The sequence below is a fragment of the Pipistrellus hanaki genome (assembly GCF_964339955.1).
Source record: "Pipistrellus hanaki genome assembly, chromosome: 3".
Lineage (NCBI taxonomy): Eukaryota > Metazoa > Chordata > Mammalia > Chiroptera > Vespertilionidae > Pipistrellus > Pipistrellus hanaki.
In genome coordinates, this window is record NC_140505.1 from 95,096,857 (window position 1) to 95,115,164 (window position 18,308).

The 18,308-nt window shown below is 39.1% G+C and overlaps 1 protein-coding gene across 6 annotated transcripts in view; it reads right to left on the bottom strand.

Annotated features, from left to right (window-relative positions):
* The window catches only part of FGF9 (fibroblast growth factor 9), a 188,245-nt gene that overhangs the window by 131,026 nt on the left and 38,911 nt on the right, over positions 1-18,308 (bottom strand). For all 6 annotated transcript variants that reach the window (XM_084878655.1, XM_084878657.1, XM_084878653.1 and 3 more), the window contains one exon: positions 9,907-9,980. In XM_084878655.1, coding sequence (XP_084734781.1) covers positions 9,907-9,944 — 38 coding nt within the window. In that variant the 5' untranslated portion in view covers positions 9,945-9,980. The remainder of the gene's footprint in view (positions 1-9,906; positions 9,981-18,308) is intronic.

The following is an 18,308-nucleotide window of genomic DNA, read 5'->3' on the forward strand; positions in this document are numbered from 1 at the left end:
TTCTCAGTGTCCTGTAGTTTTCCGCGTATAGATCTTTTGCCTCCTTAGTTAAGTTTATTCCTAGATATCTTAATTTTTTTTTTTGGTGTGATGGTCAATGGGACTACTTTTTTTAGTCTCTCTTTCTGTACGTTCATTATTGGTGTATAGAAAGGCCATAGATTTCTTAGCGTTAATTTTGTATCCTGCTAAATTGCCAAATTCATTTAAAAAGTCTTAGTTTTCTGATGGAGCCTTTCATATGTTTTATGTACAATACTAGAGGCCCGGTGCACGAAATTCATGCACAGGGCTGGGGTGGGGGGTTTCCCTCAGTCCATCCTGCACACTGTTCAATTTGGGACCCCTCGAGGGATGTCCAACTGCAGGTTTAGGCCCTGGGATCAGGCTTAAACCAGCAGTCGGACATTCCTCTCACAATGCAGGAATATGGGCTCCCTACTGCTGGCCTGCCTGCCTTCCTGATTGCCCCTAACCACTCCCTGCCAGCCTGACTGTTGTCTAACTGCTTCCCTGCCAGCCTGTTTGCCCCCAACTTCCCTCCTCTGCCGGCCTGGTCACCCCTAACTGCACTCCCTTACAGAGCTGATTGCCTCCTTGCAGGCCTGGTTTGTCTCAACTGCCCTCCCTTGCAGGCCTGGTGCCTCCCATTACCCTCCACTGCTGACCATCTTGTGTCCACATGGGGGCAGGATTTTGAACATATGGGGCAGCTATAGTGTGTTGGAGTGATGGTCAATCTGTATATTTCTACTTTATTAGATAGGATAGAGGCCTGGTGCATGAATGGGGGCCAACTGGTTTGCCCTGAAGGGTGTCCCAGATCAGGGTGGGGGTTCTCTTAGGGCATGGGCAGCCTGAGCAAGGGGCCTGTGGTGGTTTGCAGATCGGCCAGGCCCCTGGGGAACCCAAGCAGAGTCCCTGGCATCTGGAATTTATTTACCTTCTATGAAACGTTGTAGCCTTGAGCAGAGCCAAAACTCCTGATAGCTTCGTGGCTGCTGCCATTTCAGTTTGGATTTGTTTACCTTCTATAATTAAAATTTTGTTGCCTTGAGCAGAGGCCTAGGCCAGCAAGGGCAGGCGAAAAGCATGGCTTCTTTCATTGCCTAGGAAACCCAAGCCTCTCTCCTGCTCTCTATGGCTGTAGCCATCTAGGTTGGGTTTATTTGCATACTCACTCTGAATGACTGGTGGGCATGCCTGGTAGGCATGGTTTGTGGGTATAGTGATGTTTAATTTTCATATTACTCTTTTATTAGGTAGGATCATGTATTCTGCAAATAAGGATAGCTTTACTTCCTCTTTTCCAATTTGGATGCCTTTTATTCTTCCTCTTGTCTACTTCCAGTACTATGTCAAACAGTAGTGAGATTGGCCATCATTGTCCTGTTCCTGTTCTTAAGGGAAATGGTTTTAGTTTTTGCCCATTAATGTTTGCTGTGAATTTATAATATATAGCTTTCATTATGATGAGTTATGATCCTTCTATTCCCACCTTGAGAGTTTTTATCAAGAAAGGGTGTTGCATTTTGTCAAATTCTTTTTCTGCATCAACTGATATGACTATGTGATTTTTATCTCTCAATTTGTTTATGTGATGTATCACATTTATTGATTTACGAATATTGTACCATCCTTGCATTCCTCGGATAAATCCTTCTTGGTCATGGTGTGTGATCTTTCTGACATACTGCTGGAGCCGCTTTGCTAGAATTCAGTTGAGGATTTTGGCACCTATGTTCATGAGTGATATTGGGTTGTAATTCTCTTTCATTGTGTTGTCCTTATCTGGTTTTGGTATTAGCATGGTGTTGGCTCCATGAAAGGAGGTTGGAAATGTTCCTTCCTCTTAAATTTTTTTGGAATAGTCTGAGGAGGATAGGTTTTAGTTCTTCCTTGAATGCTTGGTAAAACTCTCCTGTAAAGCTATCTGGCCCTGGATCTTTGTTTGCTGGAAGCTTTTTTTATGACTGCTGCAATTTCTTCCATAGTTACTGGCCTACTGAGCTGTTTAGATTCTTCCTGATTGAGTTTTGGAAGGTTGTATTTTTCTAGGAATATGTCCATTTTCTCTAGGTAGTCTAGTTTTTTGGAATAGTTGTTTGTAGTATTTTTTAACAATCCTTTGTATTTCGGTGGAGTCTGTTGTTATTTCACCTCTTTCATTTACAATTTTGTTTATTTGGGTCCTCTCTCTCTGCTTCTTGGTGAGCCTGGATAGAGGTTCATCTATCTTGTTTATCCTTTCAAAGAAAGAACTCTTGGTTTGTTGATATTTTGTATTGGTTTTTTTTGTTTGTTTGTTTGCTTATTTGTTTGTCTCAATGTCATTTATCTCCGGTCTGATTTTTATTATTTCCTTCCTTCTGCTTACAATGGGGTTTTCTTCTTGCTCTTTTTCAAACTCTTTGAGTTGTAGGATAGGTAATTTATTAACATTGTTTCTTATTTTTTGCAGAAGGCTTATAGAGCTATGAACTTCCCTCTGAAGACTGCTTTGGCTATGTCCAATAGATTTTGGATTGTTGTTTTCATTCATTTGTTGCCATAATGTTTATTATTTCTTCTTTGATCTCTCTGGTATCCCACACATTGTTTGATAGCATGCTGTTTAGTTTCCATGTGTTTTAATTTTTGGCTTTTATTTATTGTAGTTGATTTCTAGTTTTATGCCATTATGATCTGAGAACCTTGATATAATTTCTATGTTCTTAAATTTGAAGAGACTTTAGCTGTTTCCCAATATATGGTCTATCTTTGAAAATGACCCATGTCACTTGAAAAGAATGTATATTCTGTGGCATTAGGGTGAAATGTTCTGAAAATGCCAATTAATTCCATCTGTTCTAGTGAGTCATTTAAGATTGATGTTTCTTTGCTGATTTTTCTGTTTGGAGGATTTGTCCAATGGTATAGTGGCGTATTAAAGTCTCCTACCATGACTGTATTACTGTCATTCTCTCCCTTGATATCCTCCAGGTGGTTTTGTTTTTATGTATTTGGATGCTCCTATAATGGTTGCGTATATGTTTACAAGAGTTACTTCTTCTTGTTGGATTGCTCTTGTTAGTATTATGAAGTGGTCTTTCTTATCTCTTGTTATGTCCTTCACTTTCATATCTAATTTGTCAGATATAAGTATTGATACCCTAGGATTTTTTGTTTTGTTTTGTTTTTTTCATTTCCATTCGCCTAAAAGCTTTCACCATCAATCTGTCTGCATCTTTTTTTCTGAGGTTGGTTTTTTGTAGACAGCAGATATGTGGGTCTTATCTTCTTATCCAATTCATTACCATGTGTCTTTTGATTTGGGCCTTTAATCCATTTACATTTAGAGTTATTATTGATAGGTACTTATTTGTTGCCATTTTTATTCTATACCCTGTGTTCCTTCTTCATTTCCTATTTCTTCTTTTTACAGCAGACCCTTTAGCATTTTCACATTTCTGGCTTGTTGGTGATAAACTCCCTCATTCTTTTTTTGCCTGTGAAGCTTTGGATTTCCCCCTCAATTTTGATTGATAGCCTTGCTGGGTACAGTTTTCTTGGATTCAGACCCTTCCTTTCCATGACTTTGTATATTTCATCCCATTCCCTTCTTGCCTAATGTGTTTCTGTTAAGAAATCAGTCACTAGTCTGATAGGGGATCCTTTGTAGGTAACTTTCTGTCTTTCTCTGGACATTTTTAAGATTATTATTTTGTCATTGGTATCTTCCAATTTAATTATAATGTGTCTTGGCATTGGTCTTTTGGGGTTCATTTTGTTTGGGACTCTGTGAGCTTCTTGGATTTGTGTGAGTTTTTTCTTCCCTATACCAGGGAAGTTTTCTATCATTATTTCTTCAAACAGATTTGATATTCCTTGCTTAGTTTCCTCTCCTTTTGGCATGCCCATTATGTGAACATTGTTTTGTTTTGTGTTGTCCCAAAGTTGCCTTAGTCTCTCCTGCTTTTTTATTATTTTATTTCTAGAAGCTGTTCTGCTTGGGTATTTTTTCTACCTTGTATTCTAGCCTACTGAAGCAGTCCTCTGCTTCTTCTAGTCTACTGTTCTATTTAGTTCTTTACAGCAGTGGTGTCATTTTTCATTTCTTCTTGGTTCTTCATTTCCTCTTGGTTCTTACTCATATTGTCAAATTTATCTTCCATTCTTTTCTGCCACCTTATGACCCTTTCTCTGAATTCTTTCTCTGACAGGTTGCTTGCCTCCATTTTGGTTACCTCCTTTTCTGGTGATGCCTGCTTCTCTTTCATTTGTGGGCTGTTTCTTTGACTTCCCATGCTCTCTCTTCTCTGGGTGTCTAGTTATGTAGTTTTCTCTCTTCTGCATTGATTTACAGGCACAAAATACAACACAACAAGGCACATTGCACAAGGCACTGAACACAAATGTATTCCAGATACTAATAACCCCAAATAAAGGTGACCACCAGAGAAAAGTAATTTAGAGGATACGAAAGAAAAGAAAGAAGGGAAAAAAAGATGGCAGCATAGATAAACACCTAAACTGCTGCCTCACACCACAAGTTCAAAACTACCACTAAAAGATAACACAGATATCATGAAGAACCACAGTTAGGCTGGCTGAGTGGAAATTCTACAACTAGAAGGGAAGATAAAAGCACACTTAGACTCAGAGGAGCTGCAAGAGGCAGAGGTACAGAGACACTCGTGCAGAAAGGACTAGTTCGTGACTGGCTTTCCCAAACAGTAGGGAGACAAAAGCTCCCAACTAAACTAAACTCCAGTTATAGGATTTTCAGGAAAGAGAAAAGCACACTGAGACTCAGATGAAATGCTGAAGGCAGAGGTACCTAGGTGTGTGCAGAGTGGGAGAGAGGGGGCAACTGAGTACATGGCTAGCTTTCTCAAGCAGGAGGGAGACAAAAGCTCCCAACTCCAATGAACTCCAGTTCCTGGCAAGATTCTGGGGATCTGACTAATTTGGGGAGAAACTGGACTGTCTGGCAGTGGGTGGAACTCGAGGACAGCTTTCTTTCAGAGGTGCTTACAGTGATTACCACGGGACACTGAAACACAAGAGCCTATTAGAGCTGGGCTGACAGGAGATCAATGCTGTATGTTCTGCCCTGAGATTCTGCCCCATCCAAGCTGAACACAGAGGCTTTTGCAAGTCTTGACTCATAAGAGTGTCTCCAGCACAGAAGTCATCCCAGCATAGATACAGCTGATCCGCACAACCAATTGGCCAGGAGGTCAATTCCCCCCATTGATACCAACAACTATCAAGACTTAACTACAACAAGACTGTGCACACAGTCCACAAAGGGTGTACAAAGAGTGTCCACCTCAGGTTATTGGGGAGGCTGAGCCACTGAGCCCTATAGGACATCTAGCACACAAAACCACTCTATCAACTCAGGGAAACATCCAAAATGCGAAGACAAAGAAACAGATCACAAAAGAAAGAAATTGAGGAAAGTAAACGACTGGATATAGAGTTCAAAACCACGGTTATAAAGTTTTTCAAGAATTTTCTAGAAAATGCTGATAAATTTAGTGAGACCCTCAAAGATATTAAAAAAAGGGACCAACTAGAAATTAAGCATACACTGACTGAAATAAAAAATATTATACAGAGATCAAACAGCATAGTATAGGAACGCAAGAATCAAGTCAAAGATTTGAAATACATATTAGCAAAAAAACAAAAACAAAACACTTAACCAGAAAAGCAAAAAGAAAAAAGAATCCAAAAATATGGAGTTAGTGTAAGGAGTCTCTGGGACAACTTCAAGCATACCAACATCAGAATTATGGGGGCGCCAGAAAAAGAGAGAGAACAAGATACTGAGAACCTATTTGAAGAAGTAATGACCAAAAACTTCTCCCATCTGGTGAAAGAAATAGACTTAGAAGTCCAGGAAACACACAGAACTCCAAACAAAAGGAATCCAAAGAGGACCATACCAAGACACATCATAATTAAAATGCCAAGAGCAAAAGACAAAAGAAGAATATTAAAAGCAGCAAGAGAAAAACAGATAGTTACCTACAAGGGAGCACCCATACGAATGTCAGCTGATTTCTCAACAGAAACTATGCAGGCCAGATGGGAGTGGTGAGAAATATTCAAATGTTGAATAGCAAGAACCTAAAACCAAGATTACTCTATCCAGCAAATCTATCATTCAGAATTGAAGGGCAGGTAAAGAACTTCACAGATAAGAAAAAGCTAAAGGAGTTCATCACTGCCAAACCAGTATTATATGAAATGCTGAAAGATATTCTTTAAGAAGAGGAAGATGAAGAAAAAGGTAAAGATAAAAATTATGAATAGCAAATATGTATCTATCAGCAATTAAATCTAAAAATCAAGTGAATGAAAAACCTGATGAACAGAATAAACTGGTGAATATAATAGAATCAGGGTCATAGAAAGGGAATAGACTGACAATTCTCAAGGAGAAAGGGGTATGGCAGGTGCAGGAAACAAATGGAGAAAAATTGTATACCTATGGATGAAAACAGTTGGGGAGGTAAGGGAAGAAAGTGGGGTAGGAACCGGGTGAAGGCAGCTATAAGGAAAAAAAAGAGGAGCAATTGTAATAATCTGAACAATAAATATTTATTAAATTAAAAAATAAATAAATGAATTCACGGGCAAAATAAAAGACTGGACACAGTTTTCCATTTGCTCACGCTTGTGTTCCCTTATTTCTCTTGTGGACTTTACTATGAATTTAAAGCCCTTTTTTCAGTTCAGCTTCAGTGACTTCATACAGTCACTATTTTGTATAATCAGAAGCAAATCTGTCCCCAGTAGAGATACCTGAACATTTTCCAGTACCTCAATGTTCTAGGGACTTAGTCAAGGCTATATTTAGATACCACACTGCATTTCAGAGAAAACGTGACTTTCTTTGAAGGGTTTGCTCCCACGTACTCTACTTAAACCAAACATACTTTCAATTTAATAAAAACCTACCTGCCAAGGTAGCATATCTGGCTATAATTAAAAGAGAGGAAATATTTTACAGAAGAAAATGTGTTTTTATTCCTTTTTTATTTAATGAACAAGATGTTGGAATAAAGGTGTTTTTTCTTAGCTTACTATATTGTAATATTTTTTTAATGTTTCACATGGTGACTGCAATTGAGCCTGTAAAAATAACTTTAAATTCCAATGTCATGTGAAACATGAAGATTCGGTTTCATTTTCAAAACTGGTCTATTCATAAATACACCCTAAAAAGCAATTCTCATTTTACTCCATTATAGCTCGAACAGCTGCAGGAAGAATTATAAAATGTATTTAACCAAATCTAAAGTTTAAATTTTTTATCTCTGCAGAAAGCATATTTAGAGTCTCACACATGCTAGAAGAGGGATTTAGAACTTTAATAAGGCTTCACAAAGAGAGACACACTGTGAAATTTCAACAAATGGCTACCTACTTTTTTTTCTTCAAGAATGTTTCAGAAATATACTACTATTCAATTTAATTTTTACATAGTGTATTATAGATGAATAAGTAATACTTTATTCCTGAATTTTACACCCTCTGGACCTATGCTGTCATATACGAAAAGAAACTTTATACAAATTCAAACATTTGTTCACAAAAGAGCAAATGTTACACACACACACACACACACACACACACACACACAAATATAGTCATATACATTTGTTTTCTTGAAGTTCACCCATGAAAACCATGTTTTGTAACTATGTTTCTGAAAATGCAGGCAACTCTTTGAGGAGTTACTAGTTAATAAGGACCTAGAGCCAGTGACTTACAAGGCCTGTCCCTGGGACCATCATAGATGTCTGGATAAGTGAGAAAATGGTCCACAGAACCTTCCATTTGTAATGCTGGCCTTTCCTATAGCTCACCCTTGCTGCCTTCCCACCTCACGGAAGCATATACTATATCTGCCAGCACCTTATCTTCAGTCACAATGGCAGGTAATTCATCATCGCTGCCAGGTTAGAAAGTCACAATGCAGTATTGCAGTATCTGTTTCTCTTCATCAGCCTTTATAACTTGCTTAAGCAATTTTTATATTAATAAAATATGTCCTTTCGCTATCTCATTACTTTTCTCTTTTTACTTCATTAAAAGACTCTTTATGAAATTTGTGAACACTGTATTTCTTCCCAAATAAGTTGTTATACTTCTCAATATCTACACTTGAGTGAAAAATGAAGTATTTATTTAAAAAACAAACAAAAAAACCCACTACAATTCTGAGGTCATATGAATGGAAATACGTAGAAGTATATATGTAACAAAAGCACTGTGCACCACATAAATAATTATCTGAGTTGTTTCCTTTTGCTCACTTGAATTCCATTTGCCTCATTTCATTCCATTTCAAAACTAACACTGAAATCAACATATCTTTATTAATCAATTAACTAAAAGTTTTTATTAAATGTTACTGGGAAAGCTACTAAAAGTCTAGAAATATTACAAACCTCAAGGAGTTTATATTCTAACTGTGACAAAAATGTGACAAAATAGTTAACAATAAAAGTATCATTTTTAATGTATTCATATCAGCCTTCTAAAAATATTTGAGGCATTTAAAGAAACATTAAAACAGAGATTTATCCTTATTTTTTAGTAGGAAAGGATAGTGACAAAGAAAAATAGAAGTGGGGAATCAGAATATATTACAAATATAAATAATGTGTATCAGAATAGTGTATATTATACAGTTACTGCACACAAGCCACAAAATTGGCATTGAATACTGAATATGACCAGTTCCAGATGCAGTTTCATGAATGAAGAGCAGACGCAGTGCTCAGATAAGAGATCTTCCATTATTACTGGAACTAAGAGAAATTTCCCCTTTGTAGTCTCACCAGGGGATGCATCATGACTTAGTGGACTACAACCTCAACAACACTATTTTTTAAAATATATATTTTATTGATTTTTCACAGAGAGGAAGGGAGAGGGATAGTTAGAAACATCGATGAGAGAGAATCATCAACCAGCTGCCTCCTGCACACCCCGTACTGGGGATGTGCCTGCAACCAATGCACATGCCCTTGACAGGAATCGAACCTGGGACCTTTCAGTCCGCAGACCGACGCTCCCTCCACTGAGCCAAACTTGTTTCGGCTCAACAACACTCTTTAAATCTTCTAATTGCAAGTTTCACTTCACTGTTCAACATTCCTCAGAGTATTTGTCAATAAAATCCTCTATAATAAAAAACTAATATGCAAATAGACTGAATAGCAGAACAACCAGTCGCTATGATGCACACTGACCTCCAAGGGACAGACACTTAATGCAGGAACTGTCCCCTGGTGGTCAGTGAGCTCCCACAGGGGAAACACCACTCAGCCAGAAGTCGGGCTCACTGCTGGCAAGCACAGCAGCAGTAGTGGGAGCCTCTCCCGCTTCCGTGGCAGCACTGGGTATGTCCGACTGACAACTTAGGCCCACTGTCAGTCAGACATCCCCCGAGGGCTCCTGGACTGCAAGAAGGCTGCAGGCCAGGCTGAGGGAACCCCCTTCCCCCCGCCCCACACACACACACACACACACACACACACACACACACACACACACAGTGCACAAATTTCATGCACCAGGCCTCTAGTACTGTATATAATTGAGAGCTATATTGGAGAACTTATGGAATAATAACAGATAACATGTGTATCAGACAGAGTAACTCACACAACTATTCTAACACTCAACCACAAAGTTTAGGTCCCATAACACAAAAAGAGTTAAAGCCAAATGTATGTTTCTCCTTGGCATCTCTTCCCCTAAAGGGGGTTTCTCTCTTAGCTATGCCCTCTGGAATTCATGCCTTCAAGATCATCCCACAAGATGACCCACACCCAGCATGGTAGAAGCTACACGGGCCCTTCACTACCTGGCTCAGAATGAACAGTCAACTCTACTTACATTCTGTTGATCAGATAGGATGTCCTGACCAATCTCATTTCAAGGGTAGTTGGGGAGTGCACCTTCCTGGTGTCCTAGAAGAGAAAAATAAAATGGGATTTGATCTACAGCACTGTCTTTGCCACAAGAGAGAATGGTAAATTGGGAGGTTGCATTTGATCCAATGGTTCTCCAAAGTGAGTGTACAAACAATAGATGACAAGGAACAGAATATTAAAACTCCTATATATTGTTTCACTGTCAAAAAAAATTAGCCTGAACATAATGGATAACTGGTTGTAAAAGACTCCTGCAAAAGTACTACAAATAGAAGAAAATACTGGTCTTTAATTTTAGGAAACAACTAATCAAACAAAAGTCAGATAAAAAATTATCAAAAAGGTTCTTTGAGAAACTAGGGGAATTATATCACCAATGATGAGCATACTGCTAATGTGTACTGTGGCTTTAGATATTAGCTATTAAGTGATTTAGAGCCATAATTATAATTCAAAATTAACCATCCAGAATACAGATGAACCTCTACAACTAAAATTTTTCAACAATATTTAATTCAATACCTGACAAAATTTTACTACATTTAAACAGTTACAAGTTCCTTTTGAGATCTGTTAATCTCAAAGAACAAAGCCCCAAAAACTCATCAAGAAAATCCTTCAGTTTCCTATCATGATAAAAAATTACTAAAGTTATATTAATTCACTTAATATTACTGTTCTAGGCAATTTTCTCAGTGGATAGAACATCAGCCTGTGGACTGAATGGTCCAGATTCAATTCCAATCAAGGGCATGTACCTCAATTGCAGGCTCCTCTCTGAAAAGGGATCTAGTTAGGGCACATGCAGGAGGCAAACCAATCTATGTTTCTCTCACACATCACTATTTTTGTCTTTCCTTCTCTCTTTCAAATTTTCTAAAAATCAATTAAAAAATATCCTAGGTTGAAGATTTAAAAATTACAACAATAAGTAAATAAATAGTTACTGGCACCCAGCATGCACCCTGCTCAGGCCCCAGGACCACACTGCCAGTGTGAGCTGAAGCTACTAGGAGCAGCAACCCACCAAGGACCCAGCACTGCAATGCCAGTGTGGGCCAGGACACTTGGTGCAGCACTCTGTCCAAGTCCCAGAATTGCTCTGCTGGTGCAAGCCTAAGACACCTGGACCTTGCTGAAGGTATGAGACAGGGGCACACAGTACAATTCTAGATGCAGGCCCTAGGACCAAGCTTCCAGGGGGACCTGGAGAACCAACCAGCCAAGGGCCCAAGAGCTACACAGCAAATTGCATGCCAGATGACTCTGGGGCTTCACAGGGAGTCTCAAAACAGAGGAACTGTGCATGCACCCCTGCTAATCCCAAGCATCTTCAGCAGAATACTGAGGGATGAGAACTGTGGGAGAAGAGAGTACAACTCAGAGCAGAGATAATAAAGGTGTAAGACTCAAGGCAGAACCAGCTTCTGGGCTAAGGAGGCCCAGACTATTGGCTTCAACCTCTCAAACCTCAAGCAAGTTGTCCAGGGTCAGAAATTCTAATTACAGAGGAACAAATACAAAGGGACAGCAAAAATGTGCAGACAAAGAAACAATCCCCAAAGGAAACAAAAGGAACGATCACAGAAAAGGAAATAAATGAAATAGAGGCAAGCGATTTGTCAATTCAAACATCTGGACGAGAAATTTACCAACATGTGTAAGAATCAAGAGGCAATGGAGAATGACATAGCTGCAATAACGAACACAATGGAAATTTTAACAGTAGATTAGAAGCTGAGGACTGAATCAGCGAGTTAAAAGACAAGGTAAAAAACACCCAATCTGAACAGCAATTAAAAAAATAACTTAAAATGCAGGAGTAAAGATTAAGGGAGCTTAAAGACAGCATGAAAGGAAGCAAAATCCACATAATAGGGTCCAGAAGAAGTAGAAGCTGAGCAAAGTTAAAAAAACCTATTTGAAGAAATAATGACCAAAAAAATTCCCTGACATGGGGAAGAAAAAAGTCACACAAGCACAAAGGGTTCCAAAGAAGATGAACCAAAAGATAACGAAACGAAAGAATCTTAAGGGCTGCAAGAGAGATACAGGGAGTTACATATAAGGGATCTCCCATTAGACTATCAAATGATTTCTTAAAAGAAATACATCATGACAGAAGGGAATGGAATGAAGTATAAAAAGTAATGAAAAGTAAGGAACTAAACCCAAGAATGCTCTATCCAGCATAGCTATCATTCAAAATTGTATTAATAGATGAAATCAGGAGCTTCACAGAAAAAAAAAAAAAAAGGAAAAAGACTAAGGGAATTTATTACCACCAAATCAGCAATGCAAGAAATCCTAAAGGGACTGGTGTAACAAGAAGGAATACAAATAGAGGGAGAAACACAAACATAAAGAATTAAAATGGAAACAAGCAAGTACCTGTCAATAATAAATTTAAACATAAATGGATTAAATGCTCAAATCAAAAGACACAGAGTGGATGAATGGATAAGAATACATGACTCATATATATGCTGTCTACAAGAGACTTGTCTCAGAGCAAAGGACTCAAAAAGACACAAAGTGAAGGGATATAAAAAACATTTTTCAAGCAAATGGAAATTTAAAAAACAAAACAAAACCTGAGGCAGCAATATTTATAGCTGAGAAAAAATAAACCTCAAAGTAAAGGCCATAACAAGAGATAAAGAAGGTCATTTCATAGTACTAAATGGATCAATACAAGAGTATATAACTCTGGTAAACACATATGCATCCAATACAGGACCACACAAATACATAAAAATAAAACTTCTGGAATACTGACAAGGGAGAGATCAACAGCAATACAATCATAGCAGGAGATTTTAATACCCCATTGAATCACCCAATAAATCTTCTACACAAAAAGAAATCAGCAAGGAAACAACAATCCTAGATGACTCACTAAATCAGATGGAACTAACTGATATGTTAAGAACATTTCACCTTTAACATATAGAATATACATTCTTCCCAAGGGAACATGAGACATTTTCAAAGATAGACCAAATATTAGGACACAGGCTAATGCTCTACAAATTCAAGAAGACTAAAGTTGAGAAACAGGAAGATGGCTGCCAACAGGAAGGCAGACTGCAAGATAGTGTGTGATGGAGAAAATGAAAGGAGAGAGTGTGGACAAGTGGGGAGGATCTATTTGAGAGTAAGGGAGACCTAAATTCCAAAGACTGTTAGGGACTACCAAACCTGACTCCCTTCACTGAACAGCCCATACTACTACTATAATCTCTCCCGGAGTGACTGGCTCTGCCACAGACACTGCACCATCTTAAAGGGGAGAGTGGCTGTGATCAGAAGCCTAGCTTTACATTCAACCAGGAAGAATATGGATATCTCCCAGGACCATACACCCACAACACCCAGGGACCAGCTAAAAACCTGCCAACACCAGGTATCAAGCAGTGCAAATGCGTGGACGTGGATATGGACGATCCCGGCACCTTATCACAGAAAGGTTAAATATCGACTAGAGAAAGTCAACACAAGAGAGAGAAAGCTACATAACCAGACACCCAGAGAAGAGTGATCATGGGAAGACAAAGAAAGAGCCCACATATGATAGAAAAGCAGGCCTCATTAGAAAAGACCTCAATTAGACCTCATTAGAAAAGAAAGTAAACAAACTGAAGACAAGCAACCTGTCAGATAAAGAATTCAGAGAAATGGTCAGAAGGTCACTGAAAAGGTCACTGAAAAGGTTGAAAGACAAATTCAACAATATGTGTAAGAACCAAGAGGAAATGAAGAAGAACCAAGAAGAAATGAAAAAGGACATCACTGCTATAAAGAACTCAATAGAAAGCATCAACAGTAGACTAGAAGAAGCAGAGGACCAAATCAGTGAGGTAGAAGACAAGATCGGAAAAAATACCCAACCAGAGCAGCATCTAGGGGAAAAAAACGTTAAAAAAAAAACACAAGAGGGGGCCTAAGGAAACTTTGGGACAACATGAAACAGAATAACGTCTGCATATTTAGGATTCCAGAAGGAGAGGAAACTGAGAAAGGAATAGAAAACCTGTTTGTAGAAATCATGACAGAAAACTTCCCTGATATAGGGAAGAAAAAACTCACACAAATCCAAGAAGTTCACAGAGTCCCAAGCAAAATGAACCCCAAAAGACCAATGCCAAGGCACATTATAATTAAATTGGCAAACACCAACGACAAAGTAAGAATCTTAAAGGTGGCCAGAGAGAGACAGAAAGTTACCTACAAAGGATCCCCCATCAGACTGGCAACTGATTTCTCAATAGAACCACATCAGACCAGAAGGGAATGAAATGAAATATACAAAGTCATGCAAAGGAAGGGTCTGAATCCAAGAATACTGTACCAACAAGGCTATCAATCAAAATTGAGGGGGAAATCCAGAGCTTCACAGGAAAAAAAGGACTAAGGGAGTTTATCACCATCAAACCAGCAATGCAAGAAATGCTAAAGGGTCTGCTATAAAAATAAAATAAAATTAAATTAAAATTAAATAAAATTAAAATAAAATAAAATAAAATAAAATAAAATAATGAAATGAAATAAAATAAAATAAAATAAAAAGTAAAGTAAAATAAAATAAATAAAATAAAATAATAAAATAAAATAAAGTAAAATAAATAAAAAATTGGAAGGCAAGAAGGAATACTGGCATAAAGAAAATGGTGACAAACAAGTACGATCAATAAAAACTTTAAATGTAAATGAATTAAATGCCCCAATCAAAAGACATAATGTAGCTGAGTGGATAAGAAAAAATAACCCATGTATCTGCTGTCTACAGGAAACAAACCTCAGAAAAAAGGACTCACACAGACTGATGGTGAAGGGGTTGAAAAAGGATTTTCGGGTGAAAGGAAATTAAAAAAAAAAAAAAGCTAGGGTAGCAATACTTATATCTAACAAATTAGACCTCAAAGTGAAGGCCATAACAAGAGATAAGGAAGGCCACTACATAATACTAAAGGAAGTAATTCAACAAAAAGATATATCGCTAGTAAACATATATGCACCCAATACAGGAGCACCCAAATACATTAAAAAAAAAAAAATCTGGAGGATATCAAGGGAGAGATTGACAGCAATATAGTAATAGTACCGGACTTTAATACCCCATTATCACCAGTAGACAAACCTCTAAACAAAAAATTAGCAAATAAACATAAATCCTAAATGACTCACTAGATCACATGGAATTAATTCACATCTTCTGAACATTTCACCCCAAAGCCACAGAATATACATTCTTCTTGATTGCACATGGGTTAATACTTCAAAGGTAGACCATATATTGGGAAACAGGCAAAGTTTCTTCAAATTCAAGAAGATAGCAATCATATCAAGCATCTCTTCAGATCACAATGGAATAAAAATGAAAATCAACTCAATAAAAGCAATCCAAAAAGTAACAAAGAATGTGACCATGAAACTCCTAGGCCTCAAAACAGTTAGCTAATAAGCTAGCGGCTAATTAATCTAAGCAACTGTCAAATGGAAAGGTGAGTTATTAATACATACCTTTCTTTTACAAAATGATAGGTGTTTCGTATTTGTTGTCCATTTCTACAAATAGTTATTAGTAATATGCTTATTTTTAAAGTGTATTAATCTGTCTCTTACAGGCAAAGATAATTTGTTAATTTTTTTGTTTTGTTTTGTTAATCCTTACCTGATGATAATTATTAAAGTGTATATGACAATCTCTCTCCTGTAGAGTCTGGGGTATGCCTCGGGACCTAGAATCAAGTCCCTGCCCACCACCTGCAAGTGCTTTGGAAATGCTGGAAACCCAGACCCGGCCAAACCCACCCCCATTGGGTGAGACCCAGACCCAGCTGGCCCCACCCCCATCAAGCCCCTCCAGATGGAGGGTGCAGCCTCAGGTCCCCCGGCCCAGTGCTGGGTGGGGGGCGCAATCTCAGGTCCCCTGTCAAGCACCACTGAGCAGGGAACACGGCCTGAGGTCCCCAACAAGCCCCGCTGGGCAGGGTGGCCAGGCACAACGCAACCTCAGGTTCCTGATGTTCAATCTTGATGCTACAGCATCCTGGCTAATTTGCATATTTCTCTATTATTATATATTTTTGTTTGTTTGTTTTTGTTAATTCTCACCAGTGGAGATCTTTCCCATTTCAGAGAATGGAAGGGAGGGGGAGAGATAGAGAGAGAAACATTGGCGTGAGAGAGACACATCAGTTGGTGCCTCCCGCACACACCCCAACCAGGGCCAGAACTCAAACCTGCAATTGAGGTATGTGCCCTTGACCAAAACTAAACCTGGGACCTTTCAGTTCACAGGCCAACGCCCCATCCACTGAGCCAAACTGGTCAAGGCTTCCATTGATTTTTAGAGAGGGAGGGATGGAGGAATCGGTGTGAGAAAGACATCATTCAGTTGTCTCCAGCATTCACTCCAACCAGAAGTGGGGATCAACCCAGGTACATGCCCTTGATCGGGAATCCATGCGCAGGACAACACTCTTACCACTGAACTATAATATATTGGCCAGGGCGAATTTAAGTTTTTCTTGAAAAAGAAAGTAGTTGCTTTTGAAACAAACTTCAGCCTGGACAGTACACTTTAAAAACCAGTATTTGGAGGCACAGCTGACCCTTGAACAACATACTAGTAGGTTTGAGTTGAATGGGTCCACACAGTTAAATTGTTCAAGAGTAAACTGCATTTTAGGTCTGTGGATGCAGTGAGCCAGCTATAGTAATATACAGATTTTCCATTGAGAGGGACATCGGCTCAAGGGTCAACTGTATTTGCATAATTACATGGTTTGTTGCCCCAAAATGATGTTACTTAGAAAAGCTCATATCTGCATCTTTACAAAACCTGAACTCTAAAATGTCTAACCCATTTGAAAATTTTTGAACATTTTTGGTGAGTTTTGAACACAATTATTTGAAAGAACAAGTGAATGACATCAAGGTAGTTGATGATTTCTGGAGCCAAACTTCCTATACAAACAAACTTCCCCTAACTGGTGGATGAAACTGTAATTAAATATCACTTTGGGCCACACAGTCATGCAAACTACCTACTACCTTCACCACAACCCATGCCCTGGATCTGGAATCACAGTTTATTCATGCAACAGCTACATGTGAGCAGCTAAGAGCGATCAATGGCTTTTGGAAACACCACTGGTCAGCAGCCAGGGAGAAACTGGCAGGAAGCTCCATCTTCACCAAACAAACAGCACAAAGATGTTGGCCTCTAACATTCCGGCCGAGGCTCAGTGCTCACACTGTTTCCTCCTATTGCTTCAATTCACTCCACCTGCTGGTTCTGGACATGGCTCCTTTTCGCCTACCCAGCCAGCCCGGCAAAATGTCTGACTCCCCAGGGCCTCCAAAATATAATCACAAATAATATAAGCACAAATAGGCCACTTGGCCCTGGTGTCCAAGTTCAGAGGGTGTGGATGGAACCGGCAGACCTGCTATCGTGCTGGCAGCTATCTCCTTAAGGACAGATCATCCCTTCTCCCTTCAGTCCAGAATCCCCATCACTCCACCTTGCCTGGCTCTTCCACATACCAACTCTCCCATACTGAAGCCCACCCCATATAAGATGCCATTCTGTATGTGACTCAGATGCCGTTGTATTGCTTAATCTCTGAAGAAGTCCCCTACGGTGTGGTGGGAACTGGCTCTGCAAAGCAACACAGCTCTGGCACAGCTCCTTTTGTGTTCAGCAACAAACGCCTGAAGCCCCACCCCCAAAATCCAAAAGTGGCAACTGAAGGTCTCACTCTGAAAAAGGTCACTGTGATCATGCTCAGAAGACTTAGTGAGCCAGACTGAATCCTTCAAGGCCACCTGCATCACCTACCTGAGAGCCAAGCAGCGGTAGGTGGCCAGATTCCACTCATCAGTCCGCTTGTGTTCAGGCTAACGATCTGTCTACCCTGTAAGTTACTGGAGGGTCTCTTTTCACACCTAGCCCCCACTGTCCTCACCATGTCTCCAGTTCCTCTCAACACCTTATGATCATCCTTGTCTCTGGGAAAGTGTTTGGATGGCGACCATTTTGGTGTATTTTTCTGAGTTCCTGAAGCACAAAACAAATTCCGGGCAACCCAATCAGTTGGAGAAAGAAGCTCCTAAAAGAAACTGAGATTCTGCTGCCAGATGACCAGCCTCTCTGGCCCTGCTGGCCCCTATTGGATAAACCACCTCAGGCCAGTGTACAGCTACCATGTGTTCACATAGCATAGTAGGCTAAACATGTAACTGACAGACCAATTGTTAGTGGAATAGTAAAATGAAATTGAACTTTTTTTTTTTTAAGAAACAATAAAAACAGCAGAGGTCTTGCACCAACTTAGTGACTTAGTCTTTTGCACA